Below are 23,494 nucleotides of genomic sequence, written 5' to 3' on the forward strand. Positions count from 1 at the left end.
GCCAGACTCTTCTCAGTGGTGCCCAGTGACAGGACAAGGGGCAATGGGCACAAGCTGAAACATGGGAAGTTCCATCTGAATATGAGGAGGAACTTCTTTCCTTTGAGGGTGCCAGAGCACTGGAACAGGCTGCCCAGGGAGGGTGGGGAGTCTCCTTCTCTGGAGATACTCAAAACCCACCTGGACGCAACCCTGTGCAACGTGCTGTGGGTGACCCTGCTTTGGCAGGGTGTTGGACTAGATGATCTCCAGAGGTCCCTTCCAACCCAACCAGTCTGTGATTCTGTGAGATAAAATTGCTCTAAGTAGAATAATTCTTCCAAGCACTTTTCCCTCAGCTTGGGAAAAAAGGTGCATTAGAGACGATAATTGAAAATTTGTTGTTGAAGTTGCTTAGTTAAAGGTTACTCATTACAGCCGTGCAGTTTCTCAGTACAAGTAGTGCTAGACTGCATAATGAGTTAATGGCTAAATGCTGGAGTGCCTTTACATCTGCTAAATAAGTTGCCTTTCTGTTTCTGTTGTGGAGCTTTTGCATATGGGCTCTGCTAATAGTGCTTTCAGATAACCACTCTTCTGTGTGCAGTTGATGAAATTAATCGAGATTATTCCATCTATTGAAAAAAGGCTTTTGAAACTCTATCAAAAAGTTTGCTGTTTTTTTTTTTTTTTTTTTAAATTGGTTTTTGAGGCCCAGGAGATACCCTGCACTGGGCGGTCTGTGCGACTGATTTCCATTTCTTAGGCATCACTGCAAACCACCTGCGCCTGCGCTCCGTCTCTCCAACGCTGTGCTAATAATGCATCTGCTCACAGCCATACGGTTCTGCATCACAGTAGATTCCTGAGGTGCAAAGGGCAGAAAGTTTTGTCTTGAACCTCTGTTCTGGCCATCTCCCTCGTACAGGCAGGAGCATTCCCAGCACCACAACCCTGTCTTCTGGTGGGACTGGAGTAAACGTCTCCGAGAGACTGGATCCTGATTTAAAAGCTTCAAGCAGTATCCTTTCTGTCTTTAGTGAAGTGTTTCAACAGCTGATTAATGTCACTGTTAAAAATAGATGTCTTATTTTTCTAGCTTCTGCTCGTGGTTGCTCAATCTTGCTTTGTCTCTGCTTAGATTGAATTAAGCGTTTGGTGTCTGTTTGTAAACACTTTCAGACTGTGATGACAAACCTGCATTATAAACACATGTGTATGTAGTGGCCCTTCATGTGTTGATAGTATCTTGAATAGTTGCACTTAAAATAATAATAAAATAGTAGTGTGTTTATTTCTTGTGCTTCCATTTAGTCTCTCAACTGAAACAGAGTCTTGTTGTTTTTATCTGAGTTCCTTTCAAACACACACAATATTGGTGTTTAGGTTTCTAATTAAAGATGATGCTTAATTCTCATCAATTAAAAACCTATGGGGAATAAAGTGATTCTGGTAAATTTAGTTTGGTTTATGCTGAGCTGTTTGGGCTCTGAGGTCAGCAGGGAATTTGTTTGTGTTGATGGTGCATTTCTCACCCTCCAGTCTGGCTGTTACACTTGTTACTGTGAAGACTGTCAATTCAACACTCTACAGGAGGACTAAAAAACATTCAGGCAAATAAATTAGGAAAGAAAACCGGGTCCTTGTGCAGGAGCCTCAGAATAGCAAGTGGAAGCGTAGCCACTGGCTGCCTCTTCTGGAGGTGCGGTTCCTCTCAACCTCATTTTAGCTGTCGAAAGCTATTTCTGGATCAGTATGTCATGGTAATATGATGTGGTATGTTGAATGAAAGAGTCAATGCTGAGGTCCCCTTGTCTGTGATTGCGTGTCCCTGGAGGCTTCAGGCTGGACTTGCTGTACTCTGGCCCCGTGAATGCCCCGTAGTGGCTGGGATGCATTTTGGCTCTCCTGGAGCGCATCTTCTAGTTGAGTTTCATCAACAAGGAGTGAAGCCGTTTGTCTGCTTCGATACCACTGCACAGCACGAATGAAAGCATGGCAAGTGGAGGCGTTGAGGTCCCTCCAAAGCAACCTCCTGATCCTGGCTAAACTGCTAATGTCAGAGGACTCAGAAAGGTTAGGTGATTGTCTTAAACTGGTCTGTAAGCTTCCTTTCAGCTTGTCCATCCTAAGATAGGTATGCCAAAGATCAGCAGGATGGATTTCTCCTCCTCTCCATCACCTGAAAGGCTGCAGACAGCAGATGTGAGTTGGACACCCGAGTAATGAAATGGGGTGAGACAAGTCCCACCTGGGATGACCATGACTGTGGTCTGTGGTACAGCTATGGCTCGTGGGTGTAAGACAACCTGCTGTGTGTACTGGTGTTGGCTGGGATGGAGTTAATTTTCTTCACAGTAGCTGGTATGGGGCTGTGCTGTGGATTTGTGCTGGAAACAGTGTTGATAATACAGAGATGTTTTAGTTACTGCTGGGTGGTGCTTACACAGAGTCAAGGCCTTTTCTGCTCCTCACCCCACCCCACCAGCGAGGAGGCTGAGGGGTGCACAAGAAGCTGAGAGGGGACACAGCTGGGACAGCTGACCCCAACTGACCCAAGGGATATCCCACACCATATGGCGTCATGCTCAGCATATAAAGCTGGGGGAAGAAGAAGGAAGGGGGGACGTTCGGAGTGATGGGGTTTGTCTTCCCAAGTAATGGTTACGCGTGATGGAGCCCTGATCTCCTGGGGATGGCTGAACACCTGCCTGCCATGGGAAGCAGTGAATGGATTCCTTGTTTTGCTTTGCTTGTGTGCTCGGCTTTTGCTTTACCTATTAAACTGCCTTTAACTCAGCCCATGAGTTTTCTCACTTTACCCTCCGGATTCTCTCCCCCATTCCACCAGGGAAGAGTGAGCAGCTGGGTGGGGCTGAGTTGTCGGCTGGGGTTACACCACGACACTGTGTGATATGGAGTCTGAAGGGAGAGGAAGGCCACTTTATTTAAGACTGACCATTCCTGGTGGAAAAAAACCAAACAAACCAAAAAAACCCAACCAGCCACCAGACAGACCTTCAAGCACGCAAGCTTTGTTTTCAGCACGTTGCCTTGCCTAAGTCTTTGTGTCATCGCAGCTAGGACAGTACTACCACAGGAGTATTTAGGTGAGCTAAGAATAGCAGATTTCCTTGAGAAATGTTTTTGTTTATTTTGGTTTTGTATTTTTGAATTGTCAGAGCCTTGGTGACGTTTTTCTTAAGGTTCTGAGAAGAATAGCCTGATCAGAGAGTATTGTTGTAATAAGGAGGACAGCTGTGAACTGCCTTAATTCTCTGGCTTCTTCCTTGCGACCTGCAAGGTTTTACTGGCAAAATGAGAAAAAAAAATCATGAAGTGGACATACCTCTGAACTTCATTGCTGTTGCTGCTGGATTAAAGGTGGAGAAGGCTAGAGTGACATTTGCATTCATGCTGTTTCTTCTAGGTTGCCATTGTCTGTGGGTCCATTGTACATTAAATAAGTAGAAGGCACTCTGTGTTAAAGGGACTATAGCCAGAATATATCTTTATTAAAAGGATGAAACACAAGAACCTGCTCAAAATTATTTATAAGTTATTGCTAGAATAGCTCTGGTGTGAAGTCCTGCTGAAAGCTAACAAGGCTCCTCTGTGTAGATGAAAGGAGTCATTTTCCTGGAAGGAGGGAAGAAGGATAAAGGTTAGAAGATCAAAGCTATTTTTTTTAAGACAGAAGGAAGATGTGTATTTGGATTTTTAAATTTTTTTTAATTCTGTTTTATTGTGGAAAGCTGGTGCCTGTTAGCTATCTAATAGGAAAGCTATAAGCAAGACAAAGCAGGGGGAGTTTTACTGTCAGTCAAGCTATGATTTAGTACCCCCCGTGCTCTTAGATGGACGCAAAGTAAAATTACAGCCTCAGAGAGATTCACGGTACAACAGCTAACACACTTCTTACCCTGTGATTATAAAAAAGAAAAAAAAAAGAAAAGAAAAAAGGAACAATGCTTTCTGGCAATCAAGAAAAAGTAAAAAGCCAAACTATCTTTGTGTCAGAGGACCTAGTAATATTCGCTGGCTCAGGCCCTGGCTGGTGGCTTGGCAAGTGTTGAAGGTAGAGCTTTGCACATAATAGACTGTGTTTTCTGTGCTTGTCTTACTTATGAGCCTAACAGAGTGTATAATTGATACTGAAATAAAGTGCAGTGGGGATTTATATATTTATGTTGTCTGTTCATTTCACAATGGAGCATGTATCCTGGTTGGAAAGCCCAAGCTCTTGCTAAATTTTAATTGCCTTCCCCTGCCGATCATACAGTAAAGGTTGTTGGCTAATTAAGGGTGGTTTCTAAACCAGGATTCTGTATACACAAAATACACTGTTATTTTCTCATCTGTCTAGACAGGTCACCTAATCCCGTATTAAAATGCTGAAACAGGAGGAGGAAACACTTTCTTGAAGCTTTCATGTGAAGAATTCACGTGAGTTTACCAAAGCCAGGGTTGGGAAAGCTGTACTTAAAGAACTGCGCTGAAATGGTTCAATTTCTATAGGATGTAGATGGCAGAAAAGACGTTTCTTTACAGTGACAATTAAAATATATGCATCAAAGTGTTACCTGGAGACTGGATGAGAAGTGGAGTGTTGTAGAATGTCTCTGGGTTGTAATAAATCCTGAAGACATTTCTAGTAAGAGTTATTTCATCTGTGGGTTTATAATAGCTCACAAATGACGAAGGACTAGCCAGATTAAGATTTATTTATTCTGGAAGAAGAGATGACTAGGATCATATATGAAGGTCCTTAGCACTGAGGAGAATGTGAATGGGGAATGACTATTCAATGTTTCTTATAACATAGTTTTGGGGGATGTCCTCAATGTTCGTTGGGTGGCGGTTTTGAAACCACCAAAAGGACATTAATATTTGCATAAGGATAATAGACTGTGGAGCTCCTCACCACAAAATTGTTGTGAAGGCCAGAAGCAGAGAGGGATTGAAAAAGGAGTCGGCAAATGCAAGGGGGAGAAGTCCCCGATGTTGTTACACTCAGAGGCCTGGACATTAGCTCTACCTTACAATGTTCTCATTGTACTTACTGCTGGCAGCTGGGTGCTGCCAGAAGAGGGTCATTCCTCTTTGTACCAACCCCAGACTCTTCAGCATGACTTGCTGTGGCAGTTCTTACGTACCCTTAAGTAACTGTACTGCTTTGCCCTTCGTATCCCAGTGGTGGACTTTCCTGAAGCTCTGAATACAGAGATCCCAATGTTCAGGGCCTATCTTAAAGACCTTAAAAGAACCCAGAGAAATTTCACTTCTTACCTTGTTAGATTAAAAGTCAATAAATTGACATGCTTGGGAGGGGAGGTAAAGGAACAGTGATTGACAGGGCCCAAGAAATGCAGTGGCTTCACTCAACCTCAAGAGAAGATGGTGGAAAAAACATTTCTTTGTAGGAATCATAGAACCTTTTTGGTTGGAAAGGACCTTTAAGATCATCAAGTCCAACCGTTAACCCAGCACTGCCAAGTCCAAGTTCACCACTAACCTTGCACTGCCAAGTCTAACTCTAAACTAAAGAAGCCCAGCTCCTTCCCATTGTCCTGCACTGGTAAACAGAGAAAAGTGATGCTTCCTTTTTTTGGTTGATTTTTTTTAACTAGAATGTTGTCCCTCACCTCTGTTTGTGTGAGTCTGTTGAGGAGTGGTCTTGTCTTTCATACCAGCCTCTGACTGGTGAGGATTTAACCTACACATCATGGAGCAGTTCCCAAGTAACTCTCAAGGGAGGCCCTCCATACCTGGAGTGCCGTGTTCCTGTTTGTCTTAACCCATTCTGAAAATACACTCTCAGAGTGGATTAAGATTAAAAAAACAAAACACTCCTGTCCCAGATGAGGAAACTCCACAGGAGGAATGAATCACCATCAAAGCCAAGCAGAGACAAGTCCTAAGATGTCTGTGACTGGAAACTTGACCCATCTCACCAGCTGCTGTAGGGAAGGAGCTTTGCATCCTCCACCTCCTTGCCTGCTCCAGATCTTTACTGTTTCTTGTGGAACAGGGAAGAAATTGTTCACTGCTACTTCAAACTGTTGTACTGCTTTTGAATCCAGCTTGCCCAGAAGTCAGTCCAGTGCCTGGTTTTGGCTGCTCACAGCTTTTCCACTTGTCAAATGACCGTGATTCGTGACTCATTCACCACGGACTAGAAAGCATCAGATGCTTGACATGTTTGACTTCAACTTGGAAATAACTCTCCCAACACCAGTGCCTGGCTCCCTATGACAAATATCTGCTAGCTGAGATCTGTTGGTCAGGAGATGAAAAGAGTGAGATGATTGATGTAATCACAGGTAGAAGTTTTTAGCATGGCTGCAGCCAGAGCTGGCTCAATGTCACCTCTTCCGTTGTTCAATGGCAGTTGGAACAACGGCCGTTGGCAGAAGCGGAGTTTGTTACAGGTACTGTGCTAATCTGTCTTGCAGGTGAGCCCAGATAGGGTGGACTGAGCTGAAGTTGTTGCAGTTGAAACATTTTCAAAACAGTTGCCGAGAGCTCTAGTAGGACCACTTTGCTTTTTATACCACTGCTTAAATCACTACTGACTGCAGTCTGGTGTCACCTCTGTTACAGAGAGCAGGAGATGCTTGGTCAACATGCATAAATGCTTTAAGATCTCGGAGGAAAATGGACTCTCCAAATGAAACTACTATTGCTTTGTACTTCATTAGTACACATGATCATATACTCCAATAGTTCAGCAATGTCTTAAGCACAAAGGTTTGACTCTTCTCCTGGTGATGCAAGAGAGAAACAGAGTCTTTGACACTGGCCAAGTGTTGAGAGAATTGGGGAAGAGCTCAGAAGGAGCATCCAGCAGCCTGGTGACAGGTAGAGACAGCATACTAGCTCCTTGGATTTCTCTGCATTCAGTAAGCGTTGGGTAGGGAGGATGGTAAGGCTAGGAATCGTGTGCGCTTTTTCCAGATCACTGGGCCTAGGGCTGATGAATCCTGGGCTGTGTGTTTATCCTTTGCAAGTCAAGACTGATGTCTTCTTGGGCCTGGTGGAGCATGGGTCCCCGTACCCTGTTCCTTTGTACTCTTGAGGACAGGTGTGAACCTACCCAGAACCAGACGACTAGACATTGACGTTTGTGTATAGGGACATCCTACACTAGTGATCCCTTATTAAGGTTTAATCTTGATCATGGACTCAGGCCATGGTTAAGGTGATGGGACCCAAGAACTAAGGGTATACACAGTTGAAAAGATGGCTTCTAGGAGTTTGCAGAGAAAAATAGGATACTGCTTGGAGGAGCAGTTGGGTGCCTTGGGTAGGCGGAGGTAGAATTGGACTAGTCAGGGCTGGTATGGGTTTGAACCTCTGTTCATCAAAGACCGAGGCTGATCCTGATGTGGCAGGGCAGTGTTGGCTCCAGGGGCTGTGAATTTTTGAACTGGCCCTTGTTGGCTTTCATCAGTTGAAACATTTTTCTGTCTGTACCATTTCTGTAATGATTGGTTTGATATCTGATCTCCATGCTTTGAGCTAAATCCTCTTTACCTCGTCCTGTAGTTGCATGCTCTGAGGCTTATGCTTTGTGGTTGCCACAGAGGCAAAGTGAAGCTTCATCACTGTGTTGTGGAGCTTGTTGGCACTGGACATGTGGTTTTCGTTTTCTTTTTTTCTTTTTTTTTAAAGTCTTCACCACAAAATTGCCACTTTTGGAGGTTATATAAAGAGATGGGAGTTTGAAAATCCTTTGACTTCTCCAGAAATAATCTACGTGGTACAAGAGGGTGGAGATTTCTGGAGTTTCCAGCACTGGTGCTCCAGGCCAAAAAGCTGTTTCATCCCAATTTGACCTCAGTTATCCTTCCTATGCATCCCACTTTGAAGGCTGGGTCTAGTTCACAAGTTTTCTTTCTTTTCTGCTGGACTTTTTTTTTTTTTTTAATACACTTCCTTAGGATTTTTAACTGCAGAGGATAAGTCTGAGCCGAGTGCCCTGAACACGCTTGTTTTCTTTTTCCGTAGGTTCCTTAGAAAGAGAGCTTGGACGGCATGCAAAGTTGTGAAATATCTGGAGACAGCACGGATGATCCTCTTAGTAGTGGCCTACGGAGAAAGCGACAGCCTCGAATAGTAGTTATTGGTGCTGGGCTTGCAGGCCTGTCCGCAGCAAAAGCGCTCTTGGAAAGCGGTTTCACGGATGTAACTATCCTTGAGGCGACTGACCGAATCGGAGGCCGCGTGCAAAGTGTGAAACTTGGTAAGAGCAGCGTTGTGCTTGCTTTATTCTGCTAGCAAGGCTTTGTGTTGTCATTAGCTTAATTGGACCTTGGAAATGTGCTTTTTCAGTCAACGTGCACACGCAGAAGGTTATTCGAGGTGTTGCGTTGTCAGGAACATAAATCCTTGGGCTCCTTTCGGGGTGGGTGGGTGAATCTGAGTTATCTTGTGCATCTCTTCTGAGGAAGGGCTGCTCCAAAACCATGTTTCTATAAAATGAAGACCTTGGTGACCATTTTCATTTGTACAGGAAGAGCTCCTGTGAGGAGCATTCTGTGATTAAATGACTGTACTGAGACGGTTTCCACCAACATTTTCAAGCTTGCCTCTTGGGTAGGAGCAGTCAGTAAATCTCCTGGCTAGTGAAGGGCTGTTTCTCAGTGACTTACATCACTTGCAAAGGGGCAAGCTCCAAGCTATTCTGTTTCACAAACAGCTCCATTCATTTCCCTAGAACTAATTTACTGTGTGGGGCACTTCTCCCTGTGAATCAGGCTGCTGGAAAAACCTCTTCAATGTATCCTTTCATCCTGACTTGCAGCTTTCCTACCTCTGCGACTTGCTTTCTCAGTGTGTAATAAAGGTGCAGACACTGGATATTTTAATCCCGTGTCAGTTGGAAGGGCTTGTAAAATCTCTAAATGCAAAACTACTGGAACAAACGTTGCCCTTTGCAGCACAGTAGTCAACAAAACTTTCCCTGGTGTCTAGAAGGGCATTGCCTGTCTCTTCTCTGCAGGAGGCAAAAAGCTCTTCACTTTTATTGAATTGCCTTCCTGATTTCAATTAACTAGTTCTGTTTCTGATCCCACTCTCTGCTTATTAACTTCGGCCTCTTGCTGCCCTCCTTTCTTTTTTATTTGTCAGGTGCTTACCTCACTTACTATGTTTTACTCCATAAACTCACCACAGTAAATAAACAGCAGTGTCCTATGAACTTTCAGAAGGGAAATGAATGAAAAGGCAGTCAGACAAACGTAATCTCCAGGGTTTGAATAGGGCACTTTACATTCTGCTAAGACTTGGCATGGAGGTTAGAATGGGAAGTGTGTCCTTTACTCACAATACGCTGTATTAAAAATATCCTGGATCACGTCTGTGAGAGGAGGGAAGTGTTAAGGACCTGAAACCTTCAGGGAATAATATATCATTTTGTCAGTGCACCTGTGAAATAGTTTTGTAGCACTAGTATTGAGACCAATTCTCTCACCTTTGGACACCTTCACCGGTTACTCATAATCTTTGCCTTTGCTGGGATCCTGTTCGTTAACACTTCCTAACTAACATGAGACAAGAGCAGGCTTTTCAGTCTGGTGGAGATCTTGCAGTTTGTAGATGTAACTGTTATTTGCACAGCAGAGGACTGTAATCCAAAGTCTTGATCTTTTCATACCTTTCTTAAAACTACAAAATATCCATCTTTTCTTATCTTCTGCAAGCTATCAAAGTTAGACTGTGTGCGTATGGACTGCAGTTCTCTCCCAAGGTGGGTCTGTTTCTGGCCTCGTGTGTGCTTTGCAGATTCATGTGCCCTTTAGCCAAACAATTTTGGAGCTCTGTTGGGTGGTGGAATCTTCAGAAGGGGCTCGTACTCAGAACCTCCTTATCCCCTGGTATGAGAGCAAAAGGGCAGCATGGTCCTGGGCTGTGTTTTCTTCTTCTGTACTGCCTGAAGCAGCAAGATTGCACCTGGGGTGTGCAAGACCTGCTCATTTCTCAGAACCAGCTAAAGCTTACAAAAAGTGTTACAGAAGTGGTTCTTCTGGGTCTTCAACATACAACCACTTTGATCTGCTTGTCTAAATGGCATTTAAATGTTAAACTTCTCTGGCTGCTTCCCTGTCTGCACACTTGACTGAAGATCCAATCTAAATCTTCAGCAGAGCTACTGTGGCACCCTCTCAGGGTTATATCCTAATACTTCCCCTCTCACTGAGCCATGCTGTGTCTTGCACGGGATGGTATTTTCCCTCGACTGCACAGAGTACGTCGCTACTTAGCCCAGGGGAATAATTTGGATTTTCAGAGGTTTGGTTCATCATCTCTAGCACAGATGAGGCAGAGGGTTTGTATGTTTGTGGATTGTAAGTGTGTTTCTTGCACATGATATATAACATTTGTATCCACTGCAGATATATCACGACAGGATGCCCAGGAAATAGGTCTGCAAAGGGAAATGTGAACGTTCCCGTGTGTATTCAGAAGGCCTGACACGCTAATCTGTGCGTTCCTCTGGAAAATTGCTGGTGTGGTATATTGTATAGGCCTGTTTTGACTGCTCCTTCTGTCTCAGAAATTATATTCACAGAATAGGAAGCAGGTTTTTTTCCTGCTGTTGATGTATTGGATGATTCATTCAAAGTTGATTAATGTCGAAACGAAAATCTTTTAAGGCCCTGGAAGTAAATTAGCTATCTCTGTTTAAAAAGGTGTTATTTAATTTTACACTTTTAAATAATTTATCTTACAACAACTGGCTCATCTGCTTGGGAGCGATGATAGTGAGTTTCTAAGTATTACAGGCAAGAATGACTATTTTTAATTTGTTGGTATTTGATTATATTCCACACAGCTACTGAAAACAGGAGAACTTGGAACACACCATAATTGTTACCGAGCACCAATACAGAGGGACCTACTGGCATATTTTTTTCTTTCAAAGATCAGGTGCCTCATAAATGAGAGCTATATGCAGGAGGATTGTTAGTGTAGCAGAGAGCAAGCTCCTGACATAAAGCAGCAGGCAGTATTCCTGCTGCTGATCTGGCATGTGATGACTCGCAGGAGGATTGCATTAACAAGGTGACTGCCACATGCAATATTTATGAGCTTTGTACCTTTGGCTGCCAATGTACAGCAGTCATTTCCTCTGGGCTGGGTGCTCTGGGAGCGTATTGGAGTTTGTGGCACCTTAAATATTCACACGTTTGTGACTTGATGCTGCACGCTCTGAAGCACATGCTTTGTTTTAGGTACATGTAGAAATCTTGTGCTCTTGAGTCCTGTAATGCATATTTTGAAGGGCAATCAGCGTGCTCCTTAATGATGAGGTGATTGCTTGAAAAACAAGACACGTGGAGCTTCCCTTGGAGGCAGTGTCAGCTGGAGAGCGGCCTTTCTTGGAGCTTTCACCCGTTAAACTTGAGTGCGTTATAGCGTAGTGCTGCAGTGTCTGTCTGTCTGAGCATATATTTACATGTTAAACAGTATATGATGACTGATAACTGCACGAGCCTTTCTTCATCAAGCAGGATCCTATTAACTAACCCACTTAATCAGGCATTCGCACACCTCTGCAGAGCGAGCTGCACAGTGTGGTGTCGGCTGGGATGCTGGGAGAACACGGCTGTGTCAGACTTTGAAACAGTTGGCTTTGGACTTCTGAGAATCTCTAAAGATGTGGGAGGAGGACATGACCCAAGCTTATTCTTAGCACCTCCTTTCAGCTGATGAGCATCTCGCTGTGCTATCAGCCCAGTCAGCGCTAGCTTGGGGGGGGATCAGTGCCCTGGTGCAAACGCTGTTAGTTGTAAGGAATGGAGAGAGTGGGGCTGACCAAGCTCATTGTGTTTTGCAGGCAGAGAGTACTGGTGATGAAGACTAAGTGCATTTGGTGTTCAACATGACAGTGCATCTTTTTTAAGAGCTTGATTTAAATTTTCAAAGGGCAATCCAAGTTTTCCTGCATCTCCCTGCTATAGGTGCTTTTCTTCCTGTGTCTGGGTATCCATCCGCTCCTCTTGAATACAGTGGATATTTGAAGTTTTTAGGTACTCTTTTCTTTCCCTACAACTATAATATTTATGTAAGTATCCTGATATGTCCTTTTGCAGTAGTGAAGTGTGGCTTCTTACAGCTCTTTTCCTTCCCACGCCCCCTTCACTAGTACACAGCTTGTGCTGCAACACGAGCAGTACATCCTCTGCTGTCTGATCATGTTCTTAAGTGTAGGTGTAGAGAAGATGATTTAGAAAGGCCAAGTAGCAAGGACAGAGCAGCTAGCCACAACCATGGTAAGAAGTGGGAACCTAGAAGATTCTGAATTTTACCTTAAGTATCAGAGGTGTGTCAGTGTGATGTATCTTTATTGGAAACAGCCCATCCTTCCTTCTAGCACTATTTAAACTTGTATCCTGAAGGACTGGTTTGAAGAATACTGGCATTGCCCTTGTCTAACAGAGAAAGCTCGCTTAAGTGATGCTCAAACATGTGTTGTCCTTGAGCAATTATTCTGCTTTTGCACATGTACGTTTTATTTAGGGTTGAGTGTGACAAGCTTTCAGGAAAATGGGCTTCAGTAATGAGTGTGATTGGTTTACTCTCCTGCAGGGCACGCCACTTTTGAACTGGGAGCTACGTGGATTCATGGTTCACATGGAAACCCAGTCTATCATCTAGCAGAAGACAATGGTTTACTTGAAGAGACTACTGATGATGAGAGAAGTGTTGGAAGGATCAGCCTTTACTCCAAGAATGGGGTGGCTTATCATCTTACCAACAATGGGCAAAGGATCCCGAAAGATGTGGTTGAAGAATTCAGTGATTTATACAACGAGGTTGGTATTCAGCTGCTTTGTCAGGTCATAGATTTGCCTGAAACAGTGAGCCCCTTGACAGTTACAACGTTCTGGGTACTGGACAAAGGTGGAAAACCAGTAATGTCTTTAATTTCTTTGCAAAAAATCAATACTTAGTTTGCTCTCATCTGCTTAACTATACCCCATTTGTCCCTGGTGTGGGATTAACTCACTGTTGTGAGGAAGAACAATCTTTCCACGTTTGTCATCAATTTAATCACTTCCAGCAACTATTGCTGGGAAGATCCAGTCATTTGCTCTAGAAAGTTGCTACTTAATTAAAAGAGTAGAGGAGGGATCAAATTACTAAACAAAGCAGAACGCAAAACCTTAGCAACAACTAGCTAAATATTGTAGCCCTGTGACATTTTATTGATGTTATAAATACCACAGTGTGTTGTGTAGTATGCCAGAGTCAGTGCAGTATCGTAGGAATTGCAAGTTTTCTTGCATCAGGATGAAAGGAACATCTTTTCGGTAGATTCAGACTAGAGTGGACTTTGGTTTAAGGTTATTTTAACTTCTTTTGATCAATGTTCAGTGATGTCCTCTTCACCTCAGCGTAGATGAGGGCCTCAGCATGTGACGGAAGAGCCAAATAGAAAAAAACCCAAACAACTCCAGACGCAGAACCTAAAAATACTAAATAGAAGCCTGCAAGATGGAAATGAAAATGCATGTTTAGTGGAAAGATTAACCTCTGCTAAAAAAGTAATGAGCCAATGTTAGACTTAAACAAAAAAGGCCAAATTTACTTTCATGTAACCTGGCACTGCTTCTGCCATCCTAGTATTTCTTTCAGAGGGAAAATGGGGTTTCTTACTCATTTGTGTGTTGAACATGTATGAAAGGTTGGTATTAGTTCTGTCTGCTTTCAGTAGGAAGATTTGGCCTTAGGTAGAGTGAAATGAAAGAAGGAGACTTGCCAAAGTTAATTATAATTATTCGCTGCATTTGTTTAATGTCACTCACGAAGTACGTTTAGGGGGATCAATGCAGAAAGCCTAGTCCTCCAGGTAACGTGATCTCTCAGTGTTTTATATAAAATGGAGTAAACATGATTATTTTCATCAGGCTGTAGCCATGCCTAAAACCTTCAGATTTTCATCCAACAGTGAACTTCAGCAGTATTTGACGCTTGGCTAAACACACCCTAGATTCAGGTTACTCTTGCATACTTTATGTTTAAAAATATGTCCGTGAGCATTTAGAAAGCCACCAAGAGAAAAGTCATTGTAGCCTGTAAAGAATAATCAAGAATTGAATGAGGAGCAGAAATGGGGATTTTTTAGTTTGATGAGACTTTTGTTATTGTCCTGGGTCTCTGAACTGGAATCTGTGATGGGATGGCACAAAATTATTTCAGTTTTAGAGAGGGGTAGTAGGAATTTTGAAGAAACCTCCTCATGGAAGGAATTTAGCAGCCTGTGGCAGGGAGGGAATTCTTCTTGGACAAATGCAGGTGGAGATAATTCATCTGAAAAACTTTTTCATATTACTGGGTTGAAAATAGAACCAGAGCCAGCCAGCAAAAAAAGACAGGTGAGATGTGTGTGGAGCAAGATTAACAGCAACTAAGACTAGAAAAGAGAGAGGGAGTAAGTGAAAATACTGCAGTGAGCAGCATTATTTATGCAAATGGAACACCGCCAAACTGCATGCAGTGCTCGGTGATCATCCTGTCTCAAAGAGGACAAGAAAATCTCCAGCAAAGGGAGGCTGTCAGAGGCAGGCAGACTGAAATGAGAAGAGAATGCAAAGGTGAGAGCTACTTAGCTTTGAGATACAGCCAATGAGATAAAGGCTATAACAAGGTGCCTGTGTTTTAGAAATGATTAATTTGGTAAATCTACCCTTTCTTTTAAAGCAAGAGAAAGGGGGCAGCCAATGACACGAGAGAACAACACATTAAAAGTTAATCTTCTTTACGCAACACATAATTAGCTTATCGTTGCCACAGGATATCTTTATTGCTAGGAGACAGAAAAGGCTTTCACATTTATGGATTGTAAAAATGTCTACAGCTACTCTCTGTGATAAAAAAATATGTAAGGGACAGCTGAAGCCAAGAAGAGGACATCAGCCAGCCTCTTAACTGTTCTTGCTGGGGAGGTGCTTGCTCTGCCTTCAAAGTGTGCTGGAATTTCTTTCAGGGGCAGCTCCCGGTTTTGTTGAGCTTCTTGTCCCAGCCCCTTTGGGGTGTCAGATTGGACGATCTTTAGTGATTTAAGACAGCTGACTGTGGTTCCTTCCCTGCGCTCTGGAGGAAAAGTGGGGATTAAAGCAAGCTACGTAATCTCCTGAAAATCTCCAGTTAAAAAAGCTTATGAAATACAAGTGCCCCTGTGGGTGGGCAGTGAGGGGCATGTGCAGCAAGCGTGTGGCTTTGGGGACCTTTTCCTCTGGCGTAAAGTGCAGAGAATGTTTCTGTTCACACATGCGGAGTCTGCCTGGTGCATTTCTGTTTCGTGTTTTGTTGAGTCCCCTGCTCCCCCAGCATTTTTTTTGCATTTTCACTAGAGTCCATTCCATCATTTTTTTTCATCCTGGCTGGCCAATACTCTCTAGCTTTAACTGGCGATGAAATGAGTGCTGGGGGGGAACAGCAGGAATTTGGTCTTCAGTTCTGCATCTCTGTTTTTTTTTGAGGAGGCAGGTTTTCTGAGAGGTTTTGTTAAAATGTCTTGAAGTTGTCCAGGATTACCCATCTTACAGATCACCAAATCCTGAGGTCAGGCTCCTCCCTTGCCTTGTAGGAGCTCCCAGGGCCTTCTCAAGAGTCTTGCTGTTAGCAGTCCTGTCATCTCATCTCTCAGTCGCCGTCTCCCTCTTTAGCAGAGGCTGTGACACAGGCTGTCCCGACGTGAAAAAAAAACCCAAAACAACCAGCGACCACGTGATGGATGCAAAGCCTAATCAGGGACGGAGCACTGGCATTAACAGTGGAAAATGTAGTCCTGAATGAACGGGGCTAAATTTGTCACCGTTTGAAATGCCTGCCCTCCCCTGCGCAGCCGGCTCGCTTCCCACGCGCTCACACGCTGCCCTTCTTTCGCTGCAGCTGCTGCCACGTGCTTGGGCTCGAGCATATGCCTTCAGCTCTGCTTCTCCATCTGTAGCTCTCTAGCCCCAGTTATTTTGTCACCTGGACACCAAATTCTAGTGAATGCAAAGCGCAGAGGGTCTCCTTCGAGTGTTTCACTTGGGTATGTGCGAGTCGCTGAAGCTGGAGCCTACCAGGGTGAGGACTCTTCTCTGTGTGATGAATTTTCCTGGTGTGAAAGGCAAGGCACCCCCGTACCTCCAGAGCTTTGCCTCGCTCTTTGGAAAGTCCTTACGCTTTTTCCAGGCACTTGTCCAATCTTTTTTGGCTGGCTTCTTCTACTTCAATACAAATTTTGCTTCTTTTTGTTTGCAGTAGCCTGAATTTTTAATAGCCGTAGGGATGCCTCGCAGGAGCCTTTATTTGGTTACGAGGAAGCTGAGCAGTAAGACTGCTCAGCTCTTCATTTCTGTAGCAGAAAGTTCCCTATGAGAGGCTGTCTCAACTGAGAGGCCGCTGCACTGCACTGAAGTCAGTCAAGATCTATCACAAGCTTGTGACCGAGGCGACCTGAATCCTCCTCCGTGAGAGCACTAGCAAACTGAGCAATGCCTGTAAGGAAGGTCTCCAGTCCTGCAGAGCAGCTACCTGGCTTTCCAACCAGCCATTGCCAAGCGATGCATCGTGAGAAGGGGCATCGAGACTGCTGTGGGCAGGACAGCTGTCCAGCCGCTCTTGTTTTAGGACTATCCTTCTTAGACCTTGTACTGTGTGGGGCTGGCACTGCTCAGGGTCATCGTCAGTCCATTTGGTCAGTCTCTCAAAGGAAGCGAGCACCAGCACTGGAAGGTTCCCCAGGGTGTGATGTCCGTGCCACCTATTCGTAATCTTCCCACCTTCCTCTCCACTCCTGCTAGGATAATTGGGGGAATCCTGGGGCTGGGGGGGATTTTGCCCTCTGCCTGCTTATACCACATGTGCATGACCCTCAAAGAAAAGGGACAGGAGTGTGACCTTTGAGGGTAATATCCGCAGCCTCAGTGTCTGTGTGTGCATATAACTGCTGGGAAAATGTGAACAGGGACAACCCATCTCAGAGTCATTCTTCTGTCCCTGCTAAATCCTCATTTCCCTCTCACAGAATCAACCAGGTTGGAAGAGCCCTCTGGGATCATCGAGTCCAACCATTGCCCTGACACCACCCTGTCAACTAGACCATGGCACTAAGTGCCATGTCCAGTCTTTTCTTAAACACCTCCAGAGATGGTGACTCCACCACCTCCCTGGGCAGCCCCTTCAATGGCTAATGACCCTTTCTGAAAAGAAATTCTTCCTAATGTCCAACCTGAACCTCCCCTGGCGAAGCTTGAGGCTGTGTCCTCTTGTCCTATCGCTAGTTGCCTGGGAGAAGAGGCACTCCACTACAGCCTCTCTTCAGGTAGTTGTAGACTGCAATAAGGTCACCTCTAAGCCTCCTCTTCTCCAGGCTAAACACCCCCAGCTCCCTCAGCCGTTCCTCGTAGGTCAGACCCTCCAGACCCTTCCCCAGCTTGGTCACCCTCCTCTGGACTGTCTCCAACACCTCAACATCTTTCTTGAAGTGCGGGGCCCACCCTCTTCAAAGAGGTATTTAAGGCAAACTCCCAGGTATTTGTGAAGAGTGGGAAGGAGATGGTGAGCTTGACAGGTTAAATGCAGGTGAAAAATCACACTGCTTTGCCTGCCCAGGAATTTCACAGTCCGTCAGCCAGCCTGATTTAGAAATAGTGCCTATTTTTGCTTAAGCTATTCAGTAAGGATGTGGTCCCTAAAGACCTGCTTCGCAGGAACCCTCCCTTTAACAATCAGCTAATTAATGGCCTTGTTATCTGTCAGCTTTCTCCTGTGTGCTGCACAGCTTCTGGGGGAGGGATGCAGCCAAAGAATGACAATGTTTTCCACCCTTCTCACCCCCACCCTGTGCTGGGCTTTGTGCCATCCCCAATTAAGCTCCAGTGCCTTGTCTTGCGTTATCGTGGAAAGCAGGACCAAAGGGCCACCAACAGTCACCGTTCCCTCCCTGCCCCTCTATTGCACTGACAGATGTCTGGCCTGGTAACAGCGTGGACCTATCTCCATCAGGTTTGGGTTTTTTTTTTTATTGACTGGGGATTAAGTCACTGCAGTTTTTAAGCCAAGTAAGAAAAAGACAATGCTATGGATTGTCACCGGCACTGACAGGAAGGAGCGTGGATTGGGATGTGCTTTCCTGACCTCCTTCAGTGCTGAGAAACTTCTTTATTTAGATTTGTTCTTCCTAAGAGTCTGCCTCTTCCTGTGGTGGAGGAGCACGTATGTAGTAAACTCGTGTAGGTGGAAGGCTGTAGGTAACAGAAGATGTCCCTGGTAGAGCCCATGTTCTCTGCAGAGACCCTGGTTGTGGGATACCCCAAAACTGGTCAGAAAGAAGCTGAAAGAAGCTGGTCAGAAGATCTAAGCTGCAGTGGACCCATTTGAGGATTATGGCCATTCAATTAATTCCTTTTAATTTCTGAGCTTCAGCCCCATTTCCCCACAGGACTGTATATAAAGCCTCAGAATTAGGGGTGGAAATCTCCATAGAATGAATAGTGGCTTGAGATGTTCTGTGTTTTTTTCTTCTGATGATGGTTCTTGCAGACAGGTTTCTAGGGCCACTTATTCTGCCCAAACCCAGAGGATCTTTAGAGTGAGAAATGATTCGGTCATTGTGCTGGGAGGTCAGTTTGCCAGTGGTAGGAGCTGGGAGTTGATGCAGCCTGTCCTTATTTTTTCTTCCTGCTTGTATCAGGTCTATGATAATAGAAAATTAGAGATGTATGTGGTGTAGCTCTGCTTGCTGATGGGCATGGTGCTCTCAGTTTGGATGCATGGATATTTTGTAGGGTTACCTACAAAATCAGCAGAATCTTTCAGGTGGTTCTTGATGCTACCTTTCACCAGGCTCTTTGGAATAAAGCCCACTTGTACTCTCACGAGAACCCTTCTGTCATCACGTCACAATGAAACGATGAAAGGAGAAATGTGTTTTCAAATCTCACAAATGCCTGTTCCCAGTGACTTCAGAGGTGGTCCCATAGGCATGATGATGCTTTCTGTTATTATGAGCAGTTTCCCACCTGGGGAAGCAAAGCCCATGTAACTCCAACTCCAGACAGTACAATTCTGCTCCTACTTCATTAGAAACCTACCTTAAATGGGACTTGTAGTGAGCCTTTTCCATAATTTCTTACATGGGATTTGTTTGCTGCATGTGTACATTAAAGAACACATTTTGAGCATCTTTTTGATTCTTTTATTATGACAATGTATCTCTTAATGTGGGACTTGCTGTTGTTTCTCTTGCTTCTTGCCTACAACAGCTTTGCCTTCTGTTCTTCATCAAGTGGTTCAGCACCCCCAAGAAGAGAAAAGCAAAGAAATAACAGGGATTCTGAGAAAAATAATAAATCCCGGTGGTGATTATACTTACCCACTATCTGAATGATGGGACGACATATCTGGAAAAGACTTGACTTGATGTTTACAGCACAGACAACTGTGCATTTCTGCTCTTGTCTCTGTTGGACAATGCAGAATACAATGGTTAATAAAAACATACCCATGGCTCACTTATCCTTTTGGCCAAACGGTAGCTGGGTTTTAACACAGCTTTGCTTGTCTTGTGAATGTGTTATCTGCTTATCGTGTGCAATCGGCTTATGAAAGCTGAGCTGCATTGTGCTGACGCAAGGTCTATGCGGCTTGTACTCGCTGGAAGTGGTTTGGGCCTCAGAAATCAGTGGACCTGAGAACCGTGGGATGTTGAAACTGCCAAAGAGCTTTTGACATTGGGGAACAGAGAAGGCACTATTTCCTTTTCTTTGCTGGAAGCCTTCATGGCATATAGGGCATCGGTCTCCACCTTTCTTGTCTGGAGATCTCCTTGGAAAGGCTGTGTCCCAATTGGTGTTTACAGTTCTCTTCTGTATTCAGCAGTTCCACTCATTTTTCTTGTGATTACTTTTTCTCTGTTTTTGTAGTTTATTTTCCCCTTTTTTCATTCTTTCACTTATTTTTTAATTCACTTTCCTCCTCATCCCTTACTTGTCCTTGTTTACTCTCTGTCCTCCATTCACTCACAGACCTGCACTCTCTTCTCTTGCTCCTACCACTGCCATCCATTTTCCCTCACCACCTCCCTTTCCTCATCATCCCTCTATTTTGCCTCCTTAAATTCACTTTACTCCTAAACCCCAAGGGAAAATTAAGCTTCTGGGGAGCATCAGGATGGGAAGAAACTAAAACATGGTGAATTAGCCATATCAGCAGAGAATGAGAAGCTGTAGGAGCCTTTGAAGGAGAGGCTGCCACAGTTCTACCATCTCCCTACCAGGCATTTACTTTTGAGTTGAACTCCTTAGTATGTCCAAATAATCTGTCTCCAAAGAAGGATCATAAGTTGTACCATCTTTGACAGGAAAAAACTCACCAAGCAGGGATTTTGCCTCTCTGCTTGTAAGAGTACTGTGCACCCCTGTGGCATGATATAAATGAGAAGGTGACTCATTCTGGCCAAACAAGTCATTAATGGGATGAGTTGCACTTCTGGGAGGCATCTTTTAAAAGCTTTCCTGTGTTAAAAGATTCGTTGGCATTTTTGCATAGAAATGGAGGGCCGTGATTCAACTGCAGGCTCTTCTGGCAATCCTACAGACAGAAGTACTAATTACTCCAGACAGCCACAAGCAGATGGGCAAGGTAGATGGTTGTTGTCTTGCTTTTAAGTAGCTTGTATAGTGGAAAACTGGGGTTAAAAAAATGTCAGGAAGATCTCCTTCAAAGAAGAACAATTTGTTAGAAGGGGATTTTTCTTGTGGGTGGCTCCTGGTGGAGGGCTACTGAGGATGTCTTCATTTTCCATGGGTCTGTACCTGTCTTGTGATCAACAAGCGAAATTTGTGTGTGCGTACAAAATTCCTTTGCTAAGCCTGTGTTGGTTTCTTCCTGTTTTTCAGGGGATAACAGAAAACTAAATATGAAACTGAATCCCCCCACCCTGGTGGATTCCTGGGCATTACTGATAAATAATTACAATAATGGAGAGGCTGGAAGGGCTGGTTCCAGGTTAGAGCAGCCAAAGATCTGAGCCCTGCAACCTGAGAAAGGTTTTAGACAGAGTCTGCGCCTGGGATTGCACCTGAGACATCCCAGTGGGAGAAGAGCTGGTGCCTTATTGTTAGATATGAGGATGCACATGGGTCCTGCTGCTTGAGTTCACTCCCTGTAGATTTTGGCTGGAGACTGGGGCCAAGTCAGGCTGTGACACTGCTCAGCAAAGCCGGAAAATACACATAGCAAAGCCAAGCCTGCTCTGGAGAGGTGGTCTGCAGCCTGCGCTTGCCTGGCTTACTGATCCAGCTGGTTGAACAACAGGCTTTAGCTACTGAAAATGGCAGGACTGCCTCACTTGGTCTTCTGCAAGTGATAGAACGGACATGCTCAAATTGAAAAACAAGTTAAGAGTAAGTTAATAGTAACTTAATCACTTAATAGTAACTAGACTGTTGCAGGTGAGTAAGGGTGGTTATCTTTGCCTGGAGGGACGTGTTGCTTCCTGCCTTCTAACCAGCATAGCTGTGGGTACAACTTGACGTGGCCTTGGAGCAGAGTGCAGAATAAACTGCCAAAGCTGATCTCTAATGTTGGGCAAGAGAAGGTGATCTGAATGTGCTGGGTTGGGATGGAGGATAAAGCATCCTGCTTGGGGCTTGGGTTCTGCTGTGAATCACGTTGTCCGTCTTTCTGTCCTGACTCTGGCAGGTCTATAACCTGACTCAGGAGTTCTTCCAACGAGGTAAACCAGTCAATGCTGAAAGCCAGAATAGTGTGGGCGTCTTTACACGGGACGTAGTGCGCAAACGTGTCAAGGCCGATCCGGATGACACAGAGGCCGTCAAGAGGCTGAAACTAGCCATGATCCAGCAGTACCTTAAGGTGTGTGTGCACGTCATTGGTTTTTTGTTTTAATTAAGAGCCAGGTGAATCTCAGACACCTGGCTAAGCCTTGCCTATCACTAGGGAATTGCTTTCTGTGGTCTTTTGCAGCTGGGTCAGTTTGTGTTCACATTGACAACTTTTCCTTGTGAGGCATATCCGAAGACAAAGAGCTGCAAGAAATAATGCCTTTACTCTTTCTTTTTTTTTTTTCCTTACCTTAAACTTTCAGCTTTCTAATTAGAAGGGGATTTCCTAGGCCCTGTTAAATTTTCTGGTGTGTTTTAACATTTTCTTACCACCTGAAGCTACTCTATTGTCAGCTTATTTTAGTTATGTCTTGTCTTGTGCCTTACCCCTGGGACCTCAGGATCGTGTCTGAGTTTCTTTTACCCCTTTCTGCCTCTGTCCGTATCTCAGAGACCAGAAGAAATGTAACTTTGATACTAGTAATTTGCTGAAGAAATTCCTAGAAAGCATTTTGAAAGCAATGCAATAAAATCAAAGGTAGATTGTATAAAGCCATGTCCTAATCATTTTTCCTCAGGGCTTCCCTAACTCTTTTGATCTCCTTGATGCCTTGGCCTAAATGAGATCTCTGTGGGATAAGGACTTAATGCTGCATCAAGCACTCCACAAGTAAAGTGTAACAGTCATTCCTATTTCAATTATAATGACTTAAAGGCTTATGAAATGAGGCAGGGGAGGCAAGCAGCACCCTGTGATGTGGGTAAGTGTATGGTATTCACTATCTACAGGTAGGAAGCCGAAACAGAGAGAAATAAACACCTAAAGAGTCTCACAGGAGATCTGTGATAAAGTTGGCATTTGAACTCAGGCATCCTGAGCGCTGTTCTGATGTCTCAGTGTCCTAACCCAAAAGCTTGTATTACAAGGCGTCTCCACAGCTGCTGCCTAAAGGCTGGTTATTTATTGTGTTATCCACATAGCATCACCCATGCAGACAATGTTAGTCATTTGATATAGCTCTGGTTTTCCTGGTGGTTACTTGTGTGGTTCCTACAGGTTGCCACAGCCAGAGACTTTTCTGCAAGTCTTGTGAATCCCTTCTCATGCGTAAATACCTGAGAACAACAAAGCTTCTGATACTTAAGACTATCAGATCAGAGAGGTTGCTGAGAGAGTGGGGATTAACTGATGTCTCAGGCCAAGTATAGTCTTGGTAGTTGCCTGTTTTTCTCCCTGGCATTTTCCATTCATGGTTGAAAGAATCAAGTGGCCTGTTTGTCACTGTTTGTTATTTTCACAATGTGGAGTGTTCTGTTGGAGCATCCAGGCGGGATGAGCAGCCTGTTGTGTGACTCAGGGTGCAGGGTCTGTGCTGTGGGCCAGCAGAACTGACCCTCAGTGGGTGTTGGAGCGTGCTCGCTTAGCCATCAGATGGGGTGGAACCACAGCAGACTCAGAGGATAGGTCTTCTTCAAGACCTAGCTGCTGGCGACCTGGCCTAGCAGTTGTGCCTGCTCAGTCTTCACTGGAGCCATTGGGCAATGACCAGGAAGGGCAACCACCCATTTGTCAATCCAGTCACAGCCTGTGAACTACTTAGAACAACTCTGACTTGTTTGCTTGTCATCTTTGCCCAGCACAGAGATTCCTGCGTTGCACCAGGATG

At 44.5% G+C, this 23,494-nt stretch overlaps 1 protein-coding gene across 2 annotated transcripts in view; it reads left to right on the forward strand.

Annotated features, from left to right (window-relative positions):
* Positions 1-23,494, forward strand: part of SMOX (spermine oxidase) — a 57,028-nt gene that overhangs the window by 23,123 nt on the left and 10,411 nt on the right. For both annotated transcript variants that reach the window (XM_068403654.1, XM_068403655.1), the window contains exons 2-4: positions 7,990-8,224; positions 12,574-12,800; positions 21,685-21,858. In XM_068403654.1, the coding sequence (XP_068259755.1) occupies positions 8,017-8,224; positions 12,574-12,800; positions 21,685-21,858 (609 nt within the window). In that variant the 5' untranslated portion in view covers positions 7,990-8,016. The remainder of the gene's footprint in view (positions 1-7,989; positions 8,225-12,573; positions 12,801-21,684; positions 21,859-23,494) is intronic.

Source organism: Nyctibius grandis, chromosome 6 (assembly GCF_013368605.1).
Source record: "Nyctibius grandis isolate bNycGra1 chromosome 6, bNycGra1.pri, whole genome shotgun sequence".
NCBI lineage: Eukaryota > Metazoa > Chordata > Aves > Nyctibiiformes > Nyctibiidae > Nyctibius > Nyctibius grandis.